The sequence below is a fragment of the Epinephelus fuscoguttatus genome, linkage group LG23, assembly GCF_011397635.1.
Source record: "Epinephelus fuscoguttatus linkage group LG23, E.fuscoguttatus.final_Chr_v1".
In the NCBI taxonomy this organism is placed as follows: domain Eukaryota; kingdom Metazoa; phylum Chordata; class Actinopteri; order Perciformes; family Serranidae; genus Epinephelus; species Epinephelus fuscoguttatus.
In genome coordinates, this window is record NC_064774.1 from 25559470 (window position 1) to 25581439 (window position 21970).

General features: G+C 40.0%; 1 protein-coding gene across 10 annotated transcripts in view; it reads right to left on the reverse strand.

Annotated features, from left to right (window-relative positions):
• Positions 1-16791, reverse strand: part of mark2b (MAP/microtubule affinity-regulating kinase 2b) — a 63913-nt gene extending 47122 nt beyond the window's left edge. For all 10 annotated transcript variants that reach the window (XM_049569524.1, XM_049569522.1, XM_049569527.1 and 7 more), the window contains exon 1: positions 15472-16791. In XM_049569524.1, the coding sequence (XP_049425481.1) occupies positions 15472-15522 (51 nt within the window). In that variant the 5' untranslated portion in view covers positions 15523-16791. The remainder of the gene's footprint in view (positions 1-15471) is intronic.
• Between the last annotated feature and the right edge of the window lie 5179 nt (positions 16792-21970).

Consider the following 21970-nt stretch of genomic DNA (forward strand, 5'->3'; position numbering starts at 1 on the left):
TGCTTACACCAAACAATACCAACTGTGTTTTTTTGGTCAATCAAAGCTACAAGCAACATACTACATATTCTCTTCCAGCACTGCATAGCCTATAAAGATTTAGAGACCTACAAATATGAAACCCGTTTAATATATAACTTAATGCAAGATGGCCACCTTGTCATAAAATAGTTATATCGCACCCTTTGTTTGCAAATGCTAGTCATTAAAAAACTGCTTTCAAAATGCACCATTCTACTTACAGCTAGCATGTAATAGGAGACCACGCAGTTAAAATTCAGAATCAGATCTTTATTTGCCTGATTAAATTTCATGTTTCGATCAAATATTAAAGACCAATTAATTTACTGTCCATTGATCGTTGTCATTCCTCGTTCACACTAATGCGTAGCCATATGAAAACTTGTTTTTTTTTAGTTGTTTTCCCAGGGATTTAAGATTGGAGCGGAGCAAAATAAAAATAAAAAAATATATATTATGTCGGTCAAAATTGAGAAAACATGTCAATTTAGGACATCCTTGATAGCAGCACCTATTTTGTCTGTAGCGCTGCCATTGTTATTATTACTCCTCTAGGTTCTGGCCCACCGCTTGACAACAGCTTTACAACAATGGAAGCTCCACCCACTGATTTGCCAATCTTTACTCCCCTCTGCGACTGTCTTCGTTCCTTTTTATTACAGCCGATAAATACACTGTTCCATACCACTACACAAGACAAATCACTCAACCTGAGTGAGCAGATTCCAAGGTCTGGGACAAGGCAAGTGAGGGCAATCGGTGGGCCGAGCTGGGGACAACTGATACGCAAATTAATTGTGCCACATACAGATAGTGGCTGATATCAAAATATATAATATTTTTTAAAAGCTGTTATTTCTCTTCAGAAGGCTGGATTATTTCAAGATAGCAGTAATTGCATTAATTATAGCCCCAAAAAGCTGATTACCTCTCCAATAATTAAGATCCCTCACAGATTTTTTTTAAACACAGTACTGTTATTGAATTTAACCTCTCCACACACTCTGCGGTTGGATTTGGCTCCCCATTTACACTGCCACACAATCCTAATTCTTAGGACAGCCAGACCCAGAGTTCATTAAAAGAGGTGTTGTAATGTCAGTTACATGAAAGCTTAATTTGACATGCCATCAGCTGGGGGATGTGTCTTCTCTAACCAACCACCTGCTGTAATTTGCTGGAAAGATGAGTGCAGTTAATGAGAGCATGGTTCTCTTTAACTACACTTGTCTGAATTAATTTTATTTATTAATTAATTTCGTCAAACTGGGCTTTAACTTGACTGAAAGGGTGGTAATATTGGTAAAAAACAACACTTCTTAAGCTTTACTTTTCTGCCCAGCAGCACTGCTGTTCCACATATTACTTGTTGTCGCTCTGTGAATCGATTTAAGATTTTATGATGGAATTTTCATTATCTATATTCATGTGTTGGGCATGGTAAAAATGCAGCAGTATAACACAGATGGCCCTATGTAGGAGAAAGACTGACAAGACGTTAAATGTTTCTGCAAAACACTTGGATCTGTTTTATTCATTTTTTAATATTCAATCCTCAACTCAATTTAACGCAACCCAACATTTTAAACAGATTTTTCTCCTCCATTTCTACTATCACCCAGCCACTATATGTGGAACAAACAAGCACAAAACAAACAGGGTCTTTATTGGATACATAACACAACCACATACAAAAGCTGCTGCATTATACTGAAATTTGTGGGTGGGAGGACAGTACACACACGCGCACACACACTCACTCACTCACACACACCTCCCGACTCTAGGTCGTGATGGCTGTGTTGCCATGGAGATTTGTCGCTTGCTGAATCCTGCCCTCTATCTTGATGTTGGTTTGTATCGCTTTCATCCTTCCTTCATTTTCTCTTGCTCCCTCCTCCCCACCATTCTCTCTTTCCCTACTCTGCTATTCATATGTTTATGTTTCTATTTATACTCCTCTTTAATGCCAAGATGGGTTTCCAGAAAGAAAAAAAAACGTGACATAGAGTTTGTTGTAAATGGAGCACGTAGTGTGCAGTATTCTGATATTACAGTACAGTGGTATGCCTGACAATGGTCAAATAAATCCCACGTAAAATGGCAGCAACTTTAAAGTGTTCTCTTTTTAATCACCGCATTTTGCTTGCTATATAGCAACTTACATATAAACACCAATTACGGCTGCAACTACAGCTACTAACTGGAACTACTGCTAATTACAAGGAACCCCCAGCAGGGAATAACATTGGGAGGACTTGTGAAACAACTGCTCTAATGAGAGGGAAATTAAAAGGACACAAGTTAAAAAGCTGCCAAATGCCAGAGAGAAATGTTACTGCACCTGTTTGACAGTTCATCTGATTCAACTCATAATGAAAAGCCAGTTAACAGGACCAGGGTGTATAGAGATTTGCATAAATATATTTTAGGCAAAGGCTGAAGATAAAATGAACAAATGCAGCACTTTTTAACACTACGGTCACACACACACACACAGTATATAAAAGAAACATTTGCTGCCTCAGGTCAGCAGTGAACCAATTTCCACACAGCTCTGGGAAGACAAAATGAAAATGTTTTTAAATAAGACTAAAAATCTTAAGGCGCAGAGTCCATAATATATTGTTTTATCTGTCAAACCTTTTCTCACACTGTTTTAGCGCTTTTACCTTTGGGTACGTTCAGCCTTACTTGGCCTATTTCCACCACATCCAAACAGTACAGCCTTTGTTTTTTTTAATTTTAACCTTTGCAGGCTTCTTTTATCTTACCCAAACTAGTAACAGTCCAAGTTCCTTTTTTTAAATTGCATAACATTATTTTGTGCGCACTCAAGATGATGATTTTCACAAGGCAGAGGCTGTCATTGGACCCATTTATAGCTTTGAAGCACAGCAAAAAAAAAAAACAGTCTGTGACTCACACTAGTAAAAGTCTTTTAGTGACAAAGCAGAACATTATTTTATCATGCCTGTCTTTCAATAATAAGTCATAAGTCATGTAACCTACTGATTGATAGAGGGTGCTGTGGAAGGTTTTCAAAGCTAAGTATTTTTTTTACACATTTAAAGTCTTCCACCATTAAAAATGTATTTTTTTGTGTTTCTGTCCACTAAAATAAACATCCTTGACTATACTGACTTATATCTGTGCTCAATTTGTCACTAGAGAGGTGTTTTCATATTCCTCCACTGAAAGGGGTGATGTCTGTGAGCTGCCCTAAAATCTGACATTTAAATATATGCTGTGCAAGTTAGATGACGTAAGTCACTAAGGCCCCGTTTAGACGACAACGGTTTCTCTAAAAACGGAAAAGTCTGTCCTTTGCATTTTAAAAAACTTCTGCGTTTATATGACAACGTTATTGAAACAATCCCTGTTCACACAGAGCCGCAAAATCTACTGGAAACGCTGTAGTATGCACGCCAGGCCAATGGGTGGCAGTGTAAATTTGCAAAGCAACACCACGGCATGATGCTATGCGCCTGCACTGAAGCGCCTTCCTCTACAACGCAGTGATTACAAACCAAAACAAAGAAGACACAATGGCGAAAGCATGCACAGATAACTTTGTCTGTATGGACGACGAGGTGGAGTTGCTACAGTAACAGATCTACACTTCACTTCAAATCAACAGGGTGAGCAGCACAAACAGAGCTCGGCATCGCTGTTGTGACGGTTGCCTTTCTCGCGCATGCCTAGTGACTGGAACTGTAATGCGCATGTGCTCAAAGTCTCTGTTTTCAGAGGAATTGCATATTGCAAGTTCACATGACAAAAGACGTTGCCATTTCCAAAAAATTGCACTCTGGTGCGTTTCACAAACATTAACACTTGGTCAACCACTGCCAGTAAGTCTACAAGCTAACAAATGACATAAATAAAAGATGTTTATTACACTCACCATTCTGATACTCTGCTAGTCACCGATTTTGGTGCACAAATATGGCTCAAATATGTATGGCTGAATCTCTGTGAGGTTTCCTCTAATGCTAATGCTAGCCATCTTGATGCCCACTGTTCTTTCAGAGGTCAACCTAGCAAAAGCAATGCTGGGGAAAGCTTAAAGTGAAACTGGTGCAAGCAATTTCTCAATCAGTGAAAAAGAGTAGACCCCTTTTCGTTGTTTCTTGAACAACTATGTGGGAAAATCCTGTTAACTAAAAATTCAGTAAAATATGTTTGGAGAGGGACTCTAATGCTGCTAAATCAAATCTAATCTATAAGTACTGCCAGTTGAATCAAGAGCCAGTCCACCCCTAATTATTAAACTACAGCTTGTCTGTATCCACTAACTAGGACTCAAGTCTATTGGCTCAAGCCACAATTACGTTCAAGACTAGAAAATCATTTGATATCAGTGAACTGCAAAAATGTTTCCAATCATAATTTAGTCAGTTTTTTTTGCATGCATACTCCTTTGTTGCCTCTTATAAAACTCTGCAGGGCTGTATGTAGTATAGTATCCAACACACACACCACACACACAAGGCTGAGTAAATTTGTAAGAGGCCCCTTACTTTAGCAAGGTGGTGTCACGCTGAGTCTCAGTTTGCTGTGAATGTAGCGTCGTGTGTGTGTTCTGTTGAACTGGATTACCCTAACCTCCTAGGTATTTGTATATATATATATATATGTGTGTGTGTGTGTGTGTGTGTGTGTGTGTGTGTGTCTCAAATCAATTCAGAGCTCCTGTTTGCTATGTTGCCGTCACAGTTGGGACACGCTGTGCGGCACTTCCTTGCGTGCCCTCATTCTGCTGCTATGCAACTGTGTGTGAGTGAGGGTGAGTGGCAGTGCATGTGAGCCACCAGAGTAAACAGGTCTGTGTAGCTTTCACAGGGTAGCTGACTTGAAAAGCTGATGAATGCATGTATAGATAGATGGGGTACAGGGTTTCCTGCAGTGTTTAATAGCATGTTTGAGCCACCTCGCCTGAAACAAAGACCACTGCCACTAACCTTTTTGAAATAAAACAACCCCAAAGAAAAATAGATGTGCGATTTCACACACTCATTGCCATGTACTGGCTGTGTGAGTATGGCTATTGTTTAGGCAGTCATCTACTAGCTAAGTGGCTTACCCCCTCGGCTAAACAATTTCATGTGGGAGCCCTGGCACATTGGTTTGGAAACTAAATGAGTGCGATGATGCATTTATTAGACAGTTAACTCACAAGAGGAGTGTCACTATTTTAAGCAAAGACTCATTAGGTTTGATGTTTTATATGATTACAAAGCCCAATTTGTTTGTGAGGACAGACTTAATTATGCAACTGTTCAAGTAACAAGGCTGTAATATCTTTTGGGTGCACGCTCCATTATCAAAGATAGGGAATTATTTGCCTGTTCACAGTGGCTTGCTTATTACGGCAGGGTTTCCCTTATCCCATATTATCCGTTTTTAAATAGGAAGATCTGTTTAAGGCCAACATGCTTATATCTTTCCAGTCGTAATGTTCGGTGACAATAATTGCCTCTGAGAATATGTAGGCCAAACACCATTTCATCACAGAAAGCCAGCATTACTCTCTTTCTACACCATATCTGTAAAATATGTACTATTACATCATGTAAACTAATAACTAGGGATGCACTGATTTTGAAATTCTGGGCCGATACCATTACCGATGTTTTTATGTTGTTGTTAATTATTCCCTCTTTTGTGCTAGGGAAACAAAGAAAGCTACACTATAGAAAATAACTACATTGTTTTTAAGTAATTAAGGCCTTCATTACACTTACCTTCGAACAAGCATGAATTCAGTCATTCAAATTCATGTACCAACCTTTAGTATAACCTTTCACATAAAAATCTCTTTAAAAAAAATAACTGCTTCAAAAGACCTTTTATTATACATATGATAGGAGGTTGAACGTATCATAATGTAAGTCAGTGTAACCTCGGTGAGCTGTTAGTTGGAGTCACCAGCTGCTAACAGCGAGCGTTAATTAGCTCTCCTCCTGCCGATATTAACAAAGATTCATTGTTCACACTGTAGAATCATTGGGGAAACAATAGGGTGTGCCCTCTGAAGCTGCGTCATAATGGTCATTGTATTCTTCTCATATCTGCTCATTAATGTAAGTGAACCCTCGAGCCCTGCCACTGCTATTGATAATTGTCATCTTATTTGCTGATAGGGCCATGGCAGTCAACATAGCGATATCGGCCTGATACAGATGTTCAGTCGATAAATCAGTGTGTCGCTACAGATAACGGATCTATTAGCTGCGCACTCAAGATCATATTGGACACTTAACCACTAAGAAAATGGGTGAGCAGTCTTCCTACATTTGCACTTTTTACAACAAAAACACATGTTCTATATTGTTATATGACGTAAAATATAGCCAACAGCAAGTAGGTTATTACTAGCAATGGTCAGCCAACCAGCCAGCCAGCCAGCCGGCTGCCACCTTAGTGAGGTTTTCGTAGTGAAATGAGGAGGTACCATATTGATCAGTGGTTCTCAACCAGGGGTATGAGGACCTCCAGGATTCTGTCAGGGAGTTCAAGGAGGTCCCAAGAAAAAAGGGGGAATAGTTAATTTTCTCTATGTAGCTCACAACAGATGTGAGCCCAATATGACTAAGAGTCAAGAGAGTGACTACACTGATCGTAGGTTTCACGTCCTTCAGTCGTCTTCTCAGCTGTAGCTGACAGCTATAGAATTATCATACTTAACAACCAAAATCTTTTCATATGGAGGTCCCTGAAGTGAAATCTTATCAAATGGGGGTCCATGACCGAATGTGTATCAATTTAAGGGTCCTAGACACAAAAAGGTCGAGAACCAAATGTACCGATCATGCTTCATTTCAACTTACCTCCTCAACTGCTGAGCTTTCAAAGCAAGCGACAGGAATAAAAAGAAGCAGGGTGTCCGACAAAAGTTATGCGCTGTGTCGCTCACTGCCAGTTAGGAAACTGCCGACTGAAAAATACAAACTAATTGGTTGTGGTGCTCACTTGCACCACATTAAGTTAGAACAAAGTCAGCTGAAGGAAACTGTTTTTGTTCGTGTGCTGCTCCAACAAACGTAGTATATATTTAGTTATTTCTAAAACAGTGTTATTATCTAGGAGAGTCTATTCAGTAAACACAGATAATATTACCACAATTCTCCCAATTGTCTGGGATTCTGAAATCGTCCAGGACATGTGGACTGGCACCAATTTTTAAAAAAAAAATAAATAAAAAAAAAATTATGGGTTATTATGGGTTTCCACTGTGTGATTTGAACCCCAACTAACCCAATGTTACCATTCTGAATGGATTTCTGAATCAGGGTGACTCAGCAGAGATCAGAAAGTTTCCTCCAATGGACGCAGCTAATCCTACAGGATAAGAGTGGCTAAAGGACTCAGATTAAAGCCACTCAATCAAGTTGTTCAACAGTTTGGGCTACTAAAAGCATTTAAAACTAGTTTTGTGAGTCGAGTTGTAGTGCAAGTAGCACCACATCAAACACCTCTGGCACAGACCATCCTAGCCTTGAGAAATATGTTTTGGATAATAAACAGCATTATTGCTATTTGGGCGCAGCACTAAGTGCACAAACAATGGAGGCTTGAATGTTTGCCACCAACTTAAAAGCATTTCTTGAAACACTACTTTGGGTTTAGACAGTGACCAAAATAAGTGCTAATACACCATTCTTTTCTTTATTCCCCCATATATTTTCTTCTCTACATGATAATAAAAAGGCTGCAATCTAAAAAAAGAACTGCAACTAGGGCTGTACTTAATCTAATCTGTGACAAATTAACCACTTCTTAATATAACCTTTACTACACATCAAAACAGACACACTTGATCACAGGAAGTAATCCAAGTATTCATAGTATACTGACATCAGATAACTAAATAGAAAGAGGAAATTACATCAAAGCAGTGAGTGAGAAATCCACAGGCCTTCACCTGAATGACGTCAAACCCTTCAAATCGCAGGTCTACAGTTAGCTGCCACACCTACCACTTGGCTCAACTGGAAAGGCCTGTTTTACCCTGCTCCCTCACACAATCAAACACACACACACACACACACACACACACACAAAGCACTGAACTACACTGCGCTGTTGGTTAAACACCTAAGTAGCACCTGCTTGTCCTATATTTAAGTGTCTGCCGGAACTCCAGGTATAAATGGCAAACAGAACTCATTAAAACAAAGCGTAATTCCGATCCAATTAACAACTAACTGCGTCTGTGTGTGCAGGGAAAAATGAGAGACTGCCAGTGTGTTGTGTCTGTGCCGGCAAGAACAAATGTGAATGTGATGGAGTGTGTGATCTACTATGTGTGTGTGAGTGTGTTTGCGGCAGGTTCTCTGTTGCTAGGGCCCTGGCTAGCTTTGTCTTTCTGTTCATCTGCCTAGTGACTGGTCTGGTAAGGAGAGAGGCATAATTTATGGTTTCCTGGGCGTAACACCAATGTGTGTGTGTGTGTGTGTGTGTGTGAGTGTGTGAGAGAGAGAGAGAGAGAGAGAGAGAGAGAGCATGTGTGCTATAGATTGCTTACAAGATGACTCATTCAAGGGGAGCATGAATAAGGACAGGCAAAAAGGTGAACACTGGAATATCAAAACATCTTCACCAGCATACCTGTGTCAATACTCTCACATATTCACTGTTTCTTTCTCATCTATATTGAATTTCCACCTCAACAGCTTGCTGGGAGATTCTCTACCAGGTTTTCACACTCCTGAGGTGTCAGGTGGAATACATCAAACTGTGCTCGGCGACACTCATATTTCCAATTCTGTGTTTGCTTTGTCTTTTGTTGCCATGGTGCTTAACTGCATTTTGAACCTGCAACCATCACCGTTTCAGTCATGGTGCAGGTTAGAAAGGTCAAACTCGAAACAGACTGGAAACTAAGGCTGAGGAATGACAAATTTTTTCAATGTGACTTTGACTTAATGAATGGTTACCACCCCTGAAATCTTTCAAAGCCAAAAACTAAATTCTGAATTTCAAATATTGGGAAAATGCAGAACAAAATCTGCAAAAACATTCACAGTCTGGTCGCAGTACTCTTCTATCAAGCAGGGGGAAGTTACAACTCAACAGCCACTGTCACACACTTTCTTCACAACTTCTTCTCTCTGCATGGTGTCATTTCATTTCTCTTTTTCCCACCTAACACTGTGGCTCTTGTTTCCAATTCTGTATAAACCAGAGCCATTATGTCCCATGTTGAGTTTTAACTTAACAAAACATATACTGTGGACTTACTGTCCATTGGAGCTATGGAGCTGTGCTTTTACAAGTGGGATCCCCTTTTGTCTGCAAAGTGTCATGTGCACATATGCAGTGCACGGTGGCATGGGGCTGCCACGAAGCACATTTTACAGCAGTGTTGTCACTACTCTGGAATATCTAGCTACAATACAATACATAGAAATATATCCATATTCAATCCCGCTATCTTTTGAATAAAAGATATATATAACAAGGCTATAACATGACCACAGCAACATTCCTTTTCTTGGTTAGCATCGGAGAACAGCAGACTGGCTGTAGTAAACCTAAAAAATAAGATGGAGCAAGTAGGGCTGGGCAATATGGCCTAAAAAAAAAATCTCAGATTTTTTCACAAAAAATCCAATTCACAATTTAAATTGATTTTTTCCCCTCCCACTTACAAAAAAAATATTTGTGGCCTGTTGCGACTGCATCTGTGATCGCTTTCCACCGGACCCCTTTCTTATCATACGGCAGTGTTTCCCCTACCATCATATTGGATCACAACAGAAGTCATTTAAGGTTACCTTTCCTATAGAACAGGTCTATATCTTGTCCTTTTATTAAATAAACTAAATAGCCTTATGTTACAGGCTGAGCCTGATGTGTGTGGCTTGTGTGTGTGTGTGTGTGTGTGTGTGGAGCTGTGTATGTGTGTAGTTGATGTAGGAGGTGTGAGACGTTAGTGCACCGGGTGTGGTGTGTGACGTCAGACGGATGCGCCCCAGGAAGAAAGTGAGGCATGTGCTATGTTGTTTACATCGAGCAGCCACAGTGAAAAAGCCTACGCCGTTCTACGTGTTGTTTTTGAGTTATATCCCTCTATGTAAAAGTCAGACACTGATGAAAGAGGCTGTGCATCATCCCTGCAGTGTTGAAAATAAAGTGCTGTTGTTTCAGTGGCGATTGCTCTAAGACTGCAAGGGAAGCTCAGCTTCCCCTAAAATGTCAAAAAATAAGTGGACAAATATGTACCTTTGTGTTTACATTTCATTGACTAAATATGCGCTAGAACGCGTTCAACTTTTGTTCAGAATCGGCTACTTATCACAGGTCACTGACATGACTTTCTTCTCATTCATTCCCGTAGCATCACAGTGCATTAAACAGTGGAAGCTCAGCGTCCAAAGACTTGGGAAATGGGAAAGCATAGAGTGGGTTGTTCCACTGCAACGAAACTAGACAGTCATTAGATAAATGCTCGGTTTTGTCCCGCCCATCGGATGCTCACACACACACACACACACACACACACACACACACACACACAAAGGTGCTGAAGAACTTTCTTGAACGAGTTCTTCCCCACTCGCTGCCATGTTGTTTGCGTATCAAGCGTGCGGGAGGGAGGGGTGAGCCCACTCTGAACTACGGGAGCTCAGTGTGGAGCGGCGGTGGCGGATTGTAAATTGAAACTCGATTTTCATTAAAACAAATCGGCCTAAACTACAAATTCGAATTAATCGATAAAATCAATTTATCGCCCAGACCTAGGAGCAAGAAAGGGCAGCTGGTGCTGCTGTATCGATACTGCGGAAAATGAGAACTGAAACCATTTTAAATATTCAGGATTGATGTGTAACAATAAATTTAGATTTTTTTCAAACAATTTACAAGAAGAAGAAGATATACTTTATTAATCCCAGAGGAGAAATTCAAATGCATATTCACACAGGCCCGAAATACACACATGCCCAAACAGGGCCTATACAAGTTGCTGATGCCCTAGAGACAGTTTGTGCAATACTAATCTGTTTAGAAGACTGCAAGCAAAAAACATGGACGTAAACAATAACCGATTTTAGATTCAGCTTTGCAAATATTTTATATGGAAGGGAAACCCCACACACAGCATGTTTGAGAGAACTGTAGGATACACAAAATGTGTACTGGTGAGAATCACCTAATGTACTTTTTGTCTCTTTGAAAGATAATTAAACAGTGCACCTTTAAGTTCCTGGGTTTACCGTAAGTGTTTAAATGAGAATGTCAAGGTTACTGCATTGAACTTTTGCCAGCTGTGTGTATGAAACGACTATCAGATGACTGTCCTTATTTCCATCTGGTACAGAGCCATACTGTACAATAAAACGCAATAGTCCTTGTGTCCCACAGGAATCCCACAGATCCCATCCCCACTTTCCCTGCTTGATAAAGTAGCATACAAGTGAGACAGTATTCAGTGACTGTAAGTTTACACTCATAGGCAGAGTTACATGACAGCAGTCATCAATTAAGTTAGAAAAAAGACTGTACACTCAGCCATCTTAGAGGTAGTTTCAATCAATGGGCCTAAGCTGTTTTTCTCACTGTTTACGTTTTTGTGGGAACCTTTAGTGATAGACTCAGGTTTGGTATACACCAGGTAGGTGCGCTGGCAGGCCTTTGATGCCGTCACATGGGCCATCTTGTAATTTGTACTTTATTTCCTTGTTCCCTGTTTTACTTCCTTTGGGGATGGAAGGTCTTGTACAAATAAATCTAGGATATACCCAATGTAAACATTACAATCAAGTAAATGTGGTTCAGTTGGTTTATAGTTTTCTCTACAAGACTTCTACAAAGGGGAAATATCGCTTGGACAAATTAATGGTTCAAATCCATCACTCTTCCATGTGGGGAGGATCCAGCTTGCTCGGCTAGTGTGCAACTACCCAAACAATGAAATGGAGGATGAAGTAACAATTGAAGAGGCAGACCAGTATTTCTGGCTGCATTAGTCTGTCTTTTCAGAAGACGTGGCTCAATGAATAGAGAGGGAACATTGTAAAACAGGAAATCAGACAATCAACTGATCATGTCTGGGGAAGTGGACAAAGAGCGCAAACTTACAGTTAACATGTTAACAACACAAGTTATGCAAAGCCCCATTTTGGACCAATTTACTGCAATTTAAAGACAGTTTATGAGAAAATATGCATTCTGCTTTGTAATTTTAATAAACACGCTCTATCACCCTATTGTGTACAGCTTCAAGCTATTCAAGGTTAAACTGGTGTCACACTGATAGTAAGTGTCATATTCAAATAAGTTCCTCAAACTAACAGCCAGTACCAAACCTTGTGTGGCAACATGTCAGATCAATGCCACTCAACATATCTGCCATTTCACACTTCACTTCACTTGACAGCTCTCTTACGATAGGTGCTGAGAAACTGTGTATCATGACAGGATGGTAGTCTGTCCCGGTCAGTAACTTTTGCAAAACAACCTCCCCCAGACTTTCATAACCATTAACAGCCTTAGTTTGTCAGTCATGTGTAAAGAACTTTCCATACATGTCAAGTAAATCACCATTAAGCCAATTTGATGGCTTTCCAGTTAAGCAGTCTCTGTTTGCAGACACACGGTGAGAATATTCAGAGAACATTTGTTTTTACCAAGCGTCACACTGACTAATCAGATCAAAATATACATCACTGACAGGAACACCGACAGTCATGTCAACACTCAACCCGTCTTCATGTCCGGTGCCATTTTGTCCTGTATCTTGAGACCCGACACCAAAGCCTTTCTATACATGGCCTTTAAAACTGACTGTGTTTGTGTGGGAGTATCCATCCGTGACCTTTTGCCTACAAACCCAGTTAAGGACTTGCCATGACCCCAAACTTTTTCTTACACCCCTAAATCCTCACTCAGTGCTGTAGGTTAAGGGTGTCTTCACAGCTGACAATAGCACTACAGCAAAACAACACAAGAGGCTGTATTGGTGCAGGCGCGTTGCTAAAGGGTAGACAAACAAGGCACACCAAGAAGTCAAATTTGAGGGTTATTAATTACCAAGATACTGCATCTTGGTTTTATGCTCTTTCAAGTGTACAACTGTGAAAAGTTATCGCAGCAGCAGTGTATCTCCCTCCCAAGAATTCAGTGAGGAAATTTGCCAATATTGAAGGTTAATACTTGCATGTTTGTACAAGTGTGTGTTATATCGATACGTTCAAAACACATCAAACTTCAACTATGACATCAACCTTAGACATCCCGCTGGATATGGAGAAGCCCTGTGTGTGTTTGAGGCTGCAACGGTCGAAGACTTATATAACCCAACTGTATTGTTTGTTTCTGACCTCTGTTCCAGGTAAGGGTGTAGCCATCTGAGAATATGTATGTGTGTATTTATTTGCCTACGCCTATCTACCTACCTACACAGCAGTCTAGCTTTCGATCTACTTTCCTGTACTCTGTAATGGAAGCAGTGATCTATTGTGTGAAACAGGCATGCGTACACACCGGCACATGCCGTGAGATCATGGTATCAACAGACAACTTCTGTCAGCAATTTACTTGTACAAGAAGTAAAGACAGACAAAACCTTTGACCCTTTGAATCTCCACCACCAAAAGGCTTCCCTATTGGCTAGTAAGAGCAGATCTGCTGACGATTGACTGTGCAGCTGCAGTTTACACACCTGGGTTGGGCTTTAAATGTTTCAGGTAGAAAACTGACAAAGGCTGCGGCTCTTGGGATAAACTAAAAAAAAGTACCATTTAAAAAATACCCCCCTTATTTATTATTTGTTATTATTAGTTATATTTCGTTAAGAGCCACTGTCAGGTTTATTAAGACAGTTTTTTATGTGTGTACATCTGTTCTGCTTGTGTTGCCACACACATTACAGATACTGACCAACTGCTAAAACAATCCATCACGCCAAATCCTAACCGCAGCTACACTCATATACCTATAGAGACTGAAGCAACACAAATATAGACATGGGTTCAGCTTCACACACGTAGTGACATCATCCACTGGCTACTCTGTCAACGTGCAGACAGACAAATGTTTCCATACAATGCTCACAAGAGATTTTTTTTTAATCACATGATGCTTGTCAACAGCTGCCCAAGTAATGCAAGTCATGGTCTGTATCGGAAACTATAATGGTTTTCATGTGAGCTTGTGCAGCTTTTTCATAATGACAGTGAAACTGCAGATAAAACTGTCGACAAGATTAAGACAGATGCTGTCTTGGAAGCAAAGGCTTTCTTCTGGCCTTCTAATAATGATTTACAGAGCACAGAAGGGGTTTCTTTGTCTTTTTAACCTTTCAGCACACTACAAGAGTCTCTACTCAATTGAATGGAAACATGCTTACTTTTTGAATCTCCAATTCTCTCAAGCCTTTGCAGTTTTTGTAGGTGTATTAATTGAATGGTATGTAAAGTGTATTTAGAAGGCATCTGGATAAGGGTCAGCAGATTTAAGTCAACGGGGGACATAATGTTTGTGAGTGTCTTTAACCATCTTCTGTACCTGTATAGCAGAAATAACAATTCCAACTTCATATATAAATTTAAATCTATATCTGTTCCAGGAGTGCTCTGGAGCCCTTCACGCACAACTTATTAACTAATCAGTGATTGATTTGTATTGTTTCTAACAAATTGCATGAGCACCAAAAACTTTGAAAGCCTGTTGGCTTCCAATAAACAGCCACCAATGACTCTTGTGCCCAACAACAACCAGCAAGTACTTGCAGCTTTGTGATATAGTCAAGGTTCCCATGTCAAGATTGTCCTGCTCAAACACAATACAACTTTTTTCTCCCAAGAGATCATCACCGGAGGGGATTTTAAGGCCGTGCTTGCACTTCAGAGGTCAAATCAATATTGTATTTTTAAACAAGCCCACATAAGGTATCAAGCCTGCAACAAAAGACAACCTTCTTCTCTCTTAGGAAAAGAGAATTTCTCAGACACCATTTGATGATTTTGTGACTTTACAATGGATTATCAATGTTTCCAACAGCTAAAGGTGCATAAATAACACGTGTCACACATGTACTATGGTTAAAATAATCATGCATAGGGCTGATTCGTGGATGCTCGGTTCCTGTGCTGTCAATGGCATTCATGTGAAACTGTCTCATAGGGTTGTCTGTACTGCAACAGGTCAAAGTACTGAGAAGTCAAGCAGGAGGACATGCCCTAACACACAGACTAAACAGAGACCTAAATTTATTCTCCTATTCTGCAAAGAGTGGGAAATCCAGTGTGAGTGCGTAGGCAAGCTGGTGAATCACTGCTGTGTGGCAAAGACAACAGAGACAGAGGAAAAAGCTAAGAGACAACCAGAGACTGTGGAGGGCCAAACAGGGCCTCTATCCAAAGCATTAAGTATTTCATACTAAATGAGATTCATGTGTATATAGAAATAACATTATTTGGAGTGAATATCTTAGGTTCTTACCTGCCCGGTCGAATTTTCAATAACTTGCACCAGTGGGGGCCTTGTTGACATTTTTGAAAGACTTGAAGTTGCCAAAAAAGGGGGGAGAGGAACAGTGAAACAAAAACGATTATTCAGTGTCTATTGTGCATTTAAAATCGGTCTAGCTGATGGTGGAGGAAAATTTCCAACGGATGTCCAGTGCTAGCCAGCTAGCAGCACGACAGATAGCCCGTGAATCAACAAGTTGAATCCCACATCAGCGGCTAGCCGAGTTAGCCAGCTAGCTAGAAACTAGCTAGCAGCAACCGCACGTCCCATGTTTGTCAACAAGCACAAAACGGGAAAAAGCAAAATGTCCTCTTTAGCTTCGGTCTTGATGTGAAGACATTCACTTCCCAATTAGCATTTATCAATGTCGATGGTGACCGGCGAGCTAGCTACCAACCTGATGCTCTGACGTTTTGGCCAGCTAGCGACTTGGGCTAGCTTGAAGAAAAGTTGGGGCAATGGTTGTGTTGAACAAGACAAGGTTCAATTAGGTGGCTAGCATGCTAACCTGTACGGCTGCTAACAAACGTCTGAGGAAGCCCCGACTGTCGCCGAAATCTATAAAAAATGATTATCCAGCGTCGTTTTCATAACGAAGTGTCGACGCTTGTTTTTCTCCTTTTGTGGCAGAGATGTTTCCTTTCAGATTTGAAACCAGGTCCGGGGTCTGCCAACTTTCAGGCCAAAGTTATTCCCGGCGAGGTCTCGACCTTCCCAACTCACACAAAACAATTCAAAATGTTCCCAGCGAGATATCCAGGGTAGGGTATCCAAAAAATAAAAACAGCACCATGTAAAATGGTCACATGGCAGATGAGAAACACGAATTAATCTGTTGCGCTAGCTAACTGGCTGACCAATATTAGCCCATGTAGCTAGCTAACGTTAATTCAGTGTTTCTTTGGAGGCAAAGCTAGCTAGTTAGCTTATCCTCCTGCGGCCGCAGCGGCGGTGACTGCCACAGAGCAACCCACAAAACTCAAAATCCACGGAAATCACCGGCGCTCTTCCTTGTGTTGCGTGATTGGAATAAGGTCGTTCAACAGTGCTGCACTGCAGTGTGGCGATATACCAGTTCGTCCTGTCGGTACACCGACTCCTATTATTCCCGACACCAGCCGACTGAAGAGGGAATCATCAAGTTGTAAAATCCATTATCGGTAAACTGGGGTTTTCTCGTTAGGAGGTGCGTGTCACGGGCGACAGGGGGAGAGAGGCGAGGAGCTGCGCCCGATTGCAGTCTATGCGCACGATCCTGCCCTGATACCGGAACAAGCTCGCGGCAACATGGCTGCTTGCACCACGACTGAAAGAGGAGGCTTGGAGAGGGAGGGGGTTCGTTCAGCGTTCGGCTCTACTCGGTTTTTTCCGAGCCTTTACTGGTGACCGCGATTCCTTCAGGCTGGTAAATGGCAGGTGCAGGGAACTGTCTATGTAGCTTAACGAAGATAGGCCCCCAGGGGCCCCAAAAGCCCCACATTCACTTGTGTGTCAGTTGCTTTTCGGTAATATGATCACTTGCAAATTTGCACCACTTAAGTAGGCTACAATATGGTCAAGATCCTACATTATTTTATAATCTTTGGCCCTAACTTGTAGAGGGGCCCCGGAGCCCTCACACAAGTTGATAATGCATTCATGTTTATTATAAAAAACAGTCAACATTGGGGGAAACAAATCTGCTGAGAGATCCACTCCTCAATTTGAAAACTAATTTCCTACTCTAAGACATGATTTATCACAAGCAAGTACAGCTATACAGTATAATCTGTGAATATGCAACAAATGAAAGCTACTATTGTCAATTACACATGCAGCACAACATAAATGATTGACACTTAACACAGACTTTACGTGGGCTAGCTGACGTAATAAGGAAACTTTACTGAATATGTGGGGTATTAACATTCCAGATTTTAACTCTATATGTTATAGAAAATGCATTTCATTATATAAAAATGATGTAAAAATAAATTCAATTACAAAAAAAGGTCAAATGTAGGGAAAAGAAACATAATGAGAACCTCCAGGGCTGCTGAACAGATGAAACGAACCTACAATGTTTAAATAATCGAATAAGTTTTGCCAATTTATTTGTGTTTTAAATTTCAGCAGTAGTCAGCATGTAGTAAAAACTGTTACTGTAATAAATGTGACAAACTGAAGTCTGATGACTTTTTTTTTATTACACAAAGCATCATTGTTTCTAGTGGTGTGAAAGATGCTAATAATTTCAGGGGCACACAGAAAATCCCATATTCTTTCATGGAAACTACAATCCCCAACAACACCAGCAGCTCAAATCTGTTAAGATTAGTTTAAATTACAAACACTGGTATGCACACATATCCTCTTTTACCCCCTCTGTATCTCTCTGTACACTCCAGTTCTGCAGCTGCCAGATATTTTTACAACAGAGTCACAACCCTATATTTCCTTTCACCTGTCACACACGTATTTTTCCCTCAGGGGATTCCAGTCCTTTACACATCAGTTGGAGCAACCTAGGTCATGTCAGAGCAAAATAACCAAAAGGTAGCTGACCTTGTGTGTTTTTTAAAGTCATTCATTAGGCCACAGTTTTACATCAAGGTACAACATTTAAGGACCAAACCCAGAGCAGCACACCAATGAGCTTGTGGTGATATAATGCCTTGCTCACAGGCAGAATGACTTTTGTTGACACTGGAGATCCTCTGGTTGGACAGTAGTTTAATCGTTACTCCATAAAATTCCTCCTTCTTTTGTAAACCAGACAGAATTTTAATGTAAAATATAATTTCCTTCTCCGCTATCCCCATCTGCTTTATCTGAATTTATCTGAAGGCCAGTGCCAAATTATTAAACTATACTCTGATGTGGCTGAATTATGGGTCTAGAAATCAAGTGCCATTTATAAATTTGTACCCATACATGTGACTGCGAGATGCCGACAGCTGGCATAGACCTTCTCAAGTTACTTAGCAACAGCCATGGACTGATGAAGCTAACATGGCTGCCTTTGGAAGTGGTTATGCCTGAACTCTGTCAATCAGGAGGTCTGCGGAGACCAGTCACAATACCAAATATTCACCGTTCGCACAATGCAAGGATGTTATGGGGAAAATAAAAAAGAAATCAGGAAATGAAGGGGTATGAGAGGCTTGTTAGTAATGACTGGGAGAGCATCCAACTGGCAGGATTTCCCGATGAATCAAGGGAAAAATCACATCCCTGATGATGGAGGGAGTGTACACAGGGGTGCGTCCACTGCTACAGGAGACAAACACCTCGGTTTTCAGGGCAAAAAAGTGTATTCTTATGATTAATAGCCTACTTACTGTACCAGAGGGAATCACGGGGCCTTTCTTGTAACTTATCAATCAGTATACACTCACACCAATCCAACTAACTTGGCAGCATGTCCTTTTTTTCTTTTTCACATTATTGGAGCATTTCCAATAGCATTTCCCCATATAGTACAGTATTTTGTGTCAAGCACTTGGTGAAAAATGTTAATTATAATTCCCAAAATTATATACCGTATGAACTCAATGACTCTACTTTTCTTTTTCTTTCTTTCTTTCTTTTTTTTTTTTTTTTTTTTTTTACAGATTTTTATGAGTTGTTTGACTTTGTTGCTGGGGGAAATGTGCTGAAGTGTCGCCATCTGCAGGATGTCTCAGTATATTACAGTAAGCAGTCTATCTATCTATCTATCTATCTATCTATCTAAATTGCTGCTGTGTCCCATAAAGATTTGACTGAAAATGCATTTTTTTGGCTGCCACACTTTTGCTTCAGAAAATAAATGACACTCTGAGCAGGAGGTTGAAGTGTAGATGATTTGAGGGTATTTTTAAGTCTCATTGGATGCACATTAAAAACATATCAGCCTTTTTATCTCCAGTCTCCTATTTCAGGCTGCCAACTGTATCTGGCCAGATTGAGGCTGTAATGACAGTTATTTTTAATACGTAGCCAATAATTTTCTCTGTAGAGGCTGGCATCCTACACGCATCACCAGACTGTTGATACATCACTGTCAGGCTGTCTCTCCAGCCTTTTTTTTCTTTTCTTTTTTTTTTTGCATTTCCGTTCATCTCAACATGAATCTAGATCACTCTGTGGTAACATGCACATCTTCATTACAGTGACATCAGATTGAAACTGCATTCAAATCAATTCTCTGTCACGTTGTCACACGTGTGATCTAAATGCATTGGAGCATAAACTACCCAGTTGTTACCAGTGATTTCACTCTCACTGAGGTATTTATTGAAGAGTTTGGAAGTAATTACAGCAATTCTCAAAAATACATGCATTTATTTGCATCAGAAATGAGCACAAATATATATATTCTTTTCTGATCTTTTTTTGACTAGTGACATATTGTAAAGGCATATTACTCCCAAACTCATCAGAACAAATTTTTGTGTATCAAGATACTTAATTACTGAGGAGTCCACAAAGAGGTTTTTATTGCACAAAAGGCTCCATCTTATTATTTTTACAGCGTTGCCTTTTTTTTTTGGTCCATTTAATCCTCAATAAAAATAAATTAAAATCTAATTCTGACCATGGCAGTCAATTTATAGAGTTGAACCTACTGTAATTGCATGTATTTGTAGATGTACAGTACATTAGAGGTGCAACATTATATGTAATTTCATATCAAGCTAATAAATTATATCAGGAATGTCTACTTTTGGCACACAAATTAAAGCACTTTATCACATTTATCCTCACCCACACAGGTAGTTTTAATTTTTCAGTCTAATCAGACTTCTGCTCCAGTCGAAGGTGGTTAGAGCTGTGTTGAATTTACATCCTGTCATCAAAATGCATGAACCAGTAAGAATGATAACAGTGTAATAAATTTATCAGGGGGTCAGATATGTCAATCAAGGACAGGACTTATCAGGTAAATAAAGTGAGAACACTTGTGTAGGTGGACCATAAATCATACATCGCCATAAAGTAGTCATAATGTCTGATTTGCAATAATTGTTTCTACTGACAATCTTAAGTAGATTTATTGTCACAATAACCGCCAGCAACAGGTTGGCTGTACAGGAAAGCCATCACCCTGAGTCAGCTATTACACTCGTACACCACCTGCTGTGGTTAAAAGTGGTTGAAATTAGCAGAGGAGTCAAAATGAAGTATTAACACAGGTTAAAATGGGGTCTGCAACAGTATAAATACAAGCTTGACCAAACAAGACATTAACCATTCCACGATCACTTTGTCAGGTGTGAAAATGTTTTGTATGTCTTCTTTTATATGATTTATAGTGTTAAATGACCTCCGGTGTAACGTCCACTTAAATGAGAACAGTTGGAAGATGACGATAAGGGGTGCTTGAACTTATTTGACAGGGCTGACAGGGTTAGTCAGACAAAAATGAAACTTTTGGGCAAGACTACACAATATTGCCTACATCATCAATATGAAGGACACTTGATATCACTGGTCCAGATCATTTATGGAGATATTATTTATGCAACACTGGAATAATCTAATCTTTAATCATCAGCCCAGTGGTGAGAATAAAATGTACATTTATGCAAACCATGAATATAAAACATTTGTACATTTCATATCAACATTACTGAAATGGTGTACTTCAGATTACATGTGTGTGAACTGAGTTTCTCATCAGAAGGAGGAGGGGATGAATGGTGTGACACCTAGGTGAGATGCAGACCACTGTACAACATATTCACTACATATGAAACACAAGTGTAACATATCTATGGTTTGCAGTAACATACAATGTCACCATTATCCTGGCTATTGGGTTGTGCCTACAGTATGCTCTGATGCACAACTGCATTGTAACCTAGTGAGATAAAATGTACTGGACATGATTACAGAAGAGGAAACAATAAAGAGAAGTGGAAGAGAGGAGAGGACACAAAGAAATGTCACATTAGTGAGCGTACAAAGTATCTTTCTTTTGGCTAATTCATGGCCTAACTGACTAAAGAGGTGAAAATCCTTCCTTAAATTCAAGTAAATTTATTTGGTGCTGACTGACAGCGTGGGAAAAATTAGTGGAAAAGAAGCAAGCCCAAATTTTGGCTGAATCTGTACAGACTGCTACAATCACAGATCACACAACATGATGTATTTAATAAGTAATAAGAGAACTAATAAGTAAGTAATGACGACTTGTTTTGTAGCCCATTAAGAGCATTGCATATTTTATCATTTGCAGTGAAAGAATCAAGTGGAAAAAGGGCCTGTACGCAACAACTTATGAAGGGAAATGAGGAAACTGATTTTGTTTTCGATTGGAACCTTTTTTGGAAACCAGGCCTTCCTTTGTATCACCAGAGGAAATGCCACAGAGTAGGTGAAACCAGCTTTGCGGTCTCCAGCAGTCTGTTTTCTCATAAGATGCCCCAAAAAAAGCTGCAGAATCATTCGCCACAACAAAGCAGCAAGTATATATCTGTCGTCTGTGGGTTCTTGTGTCAAGCTT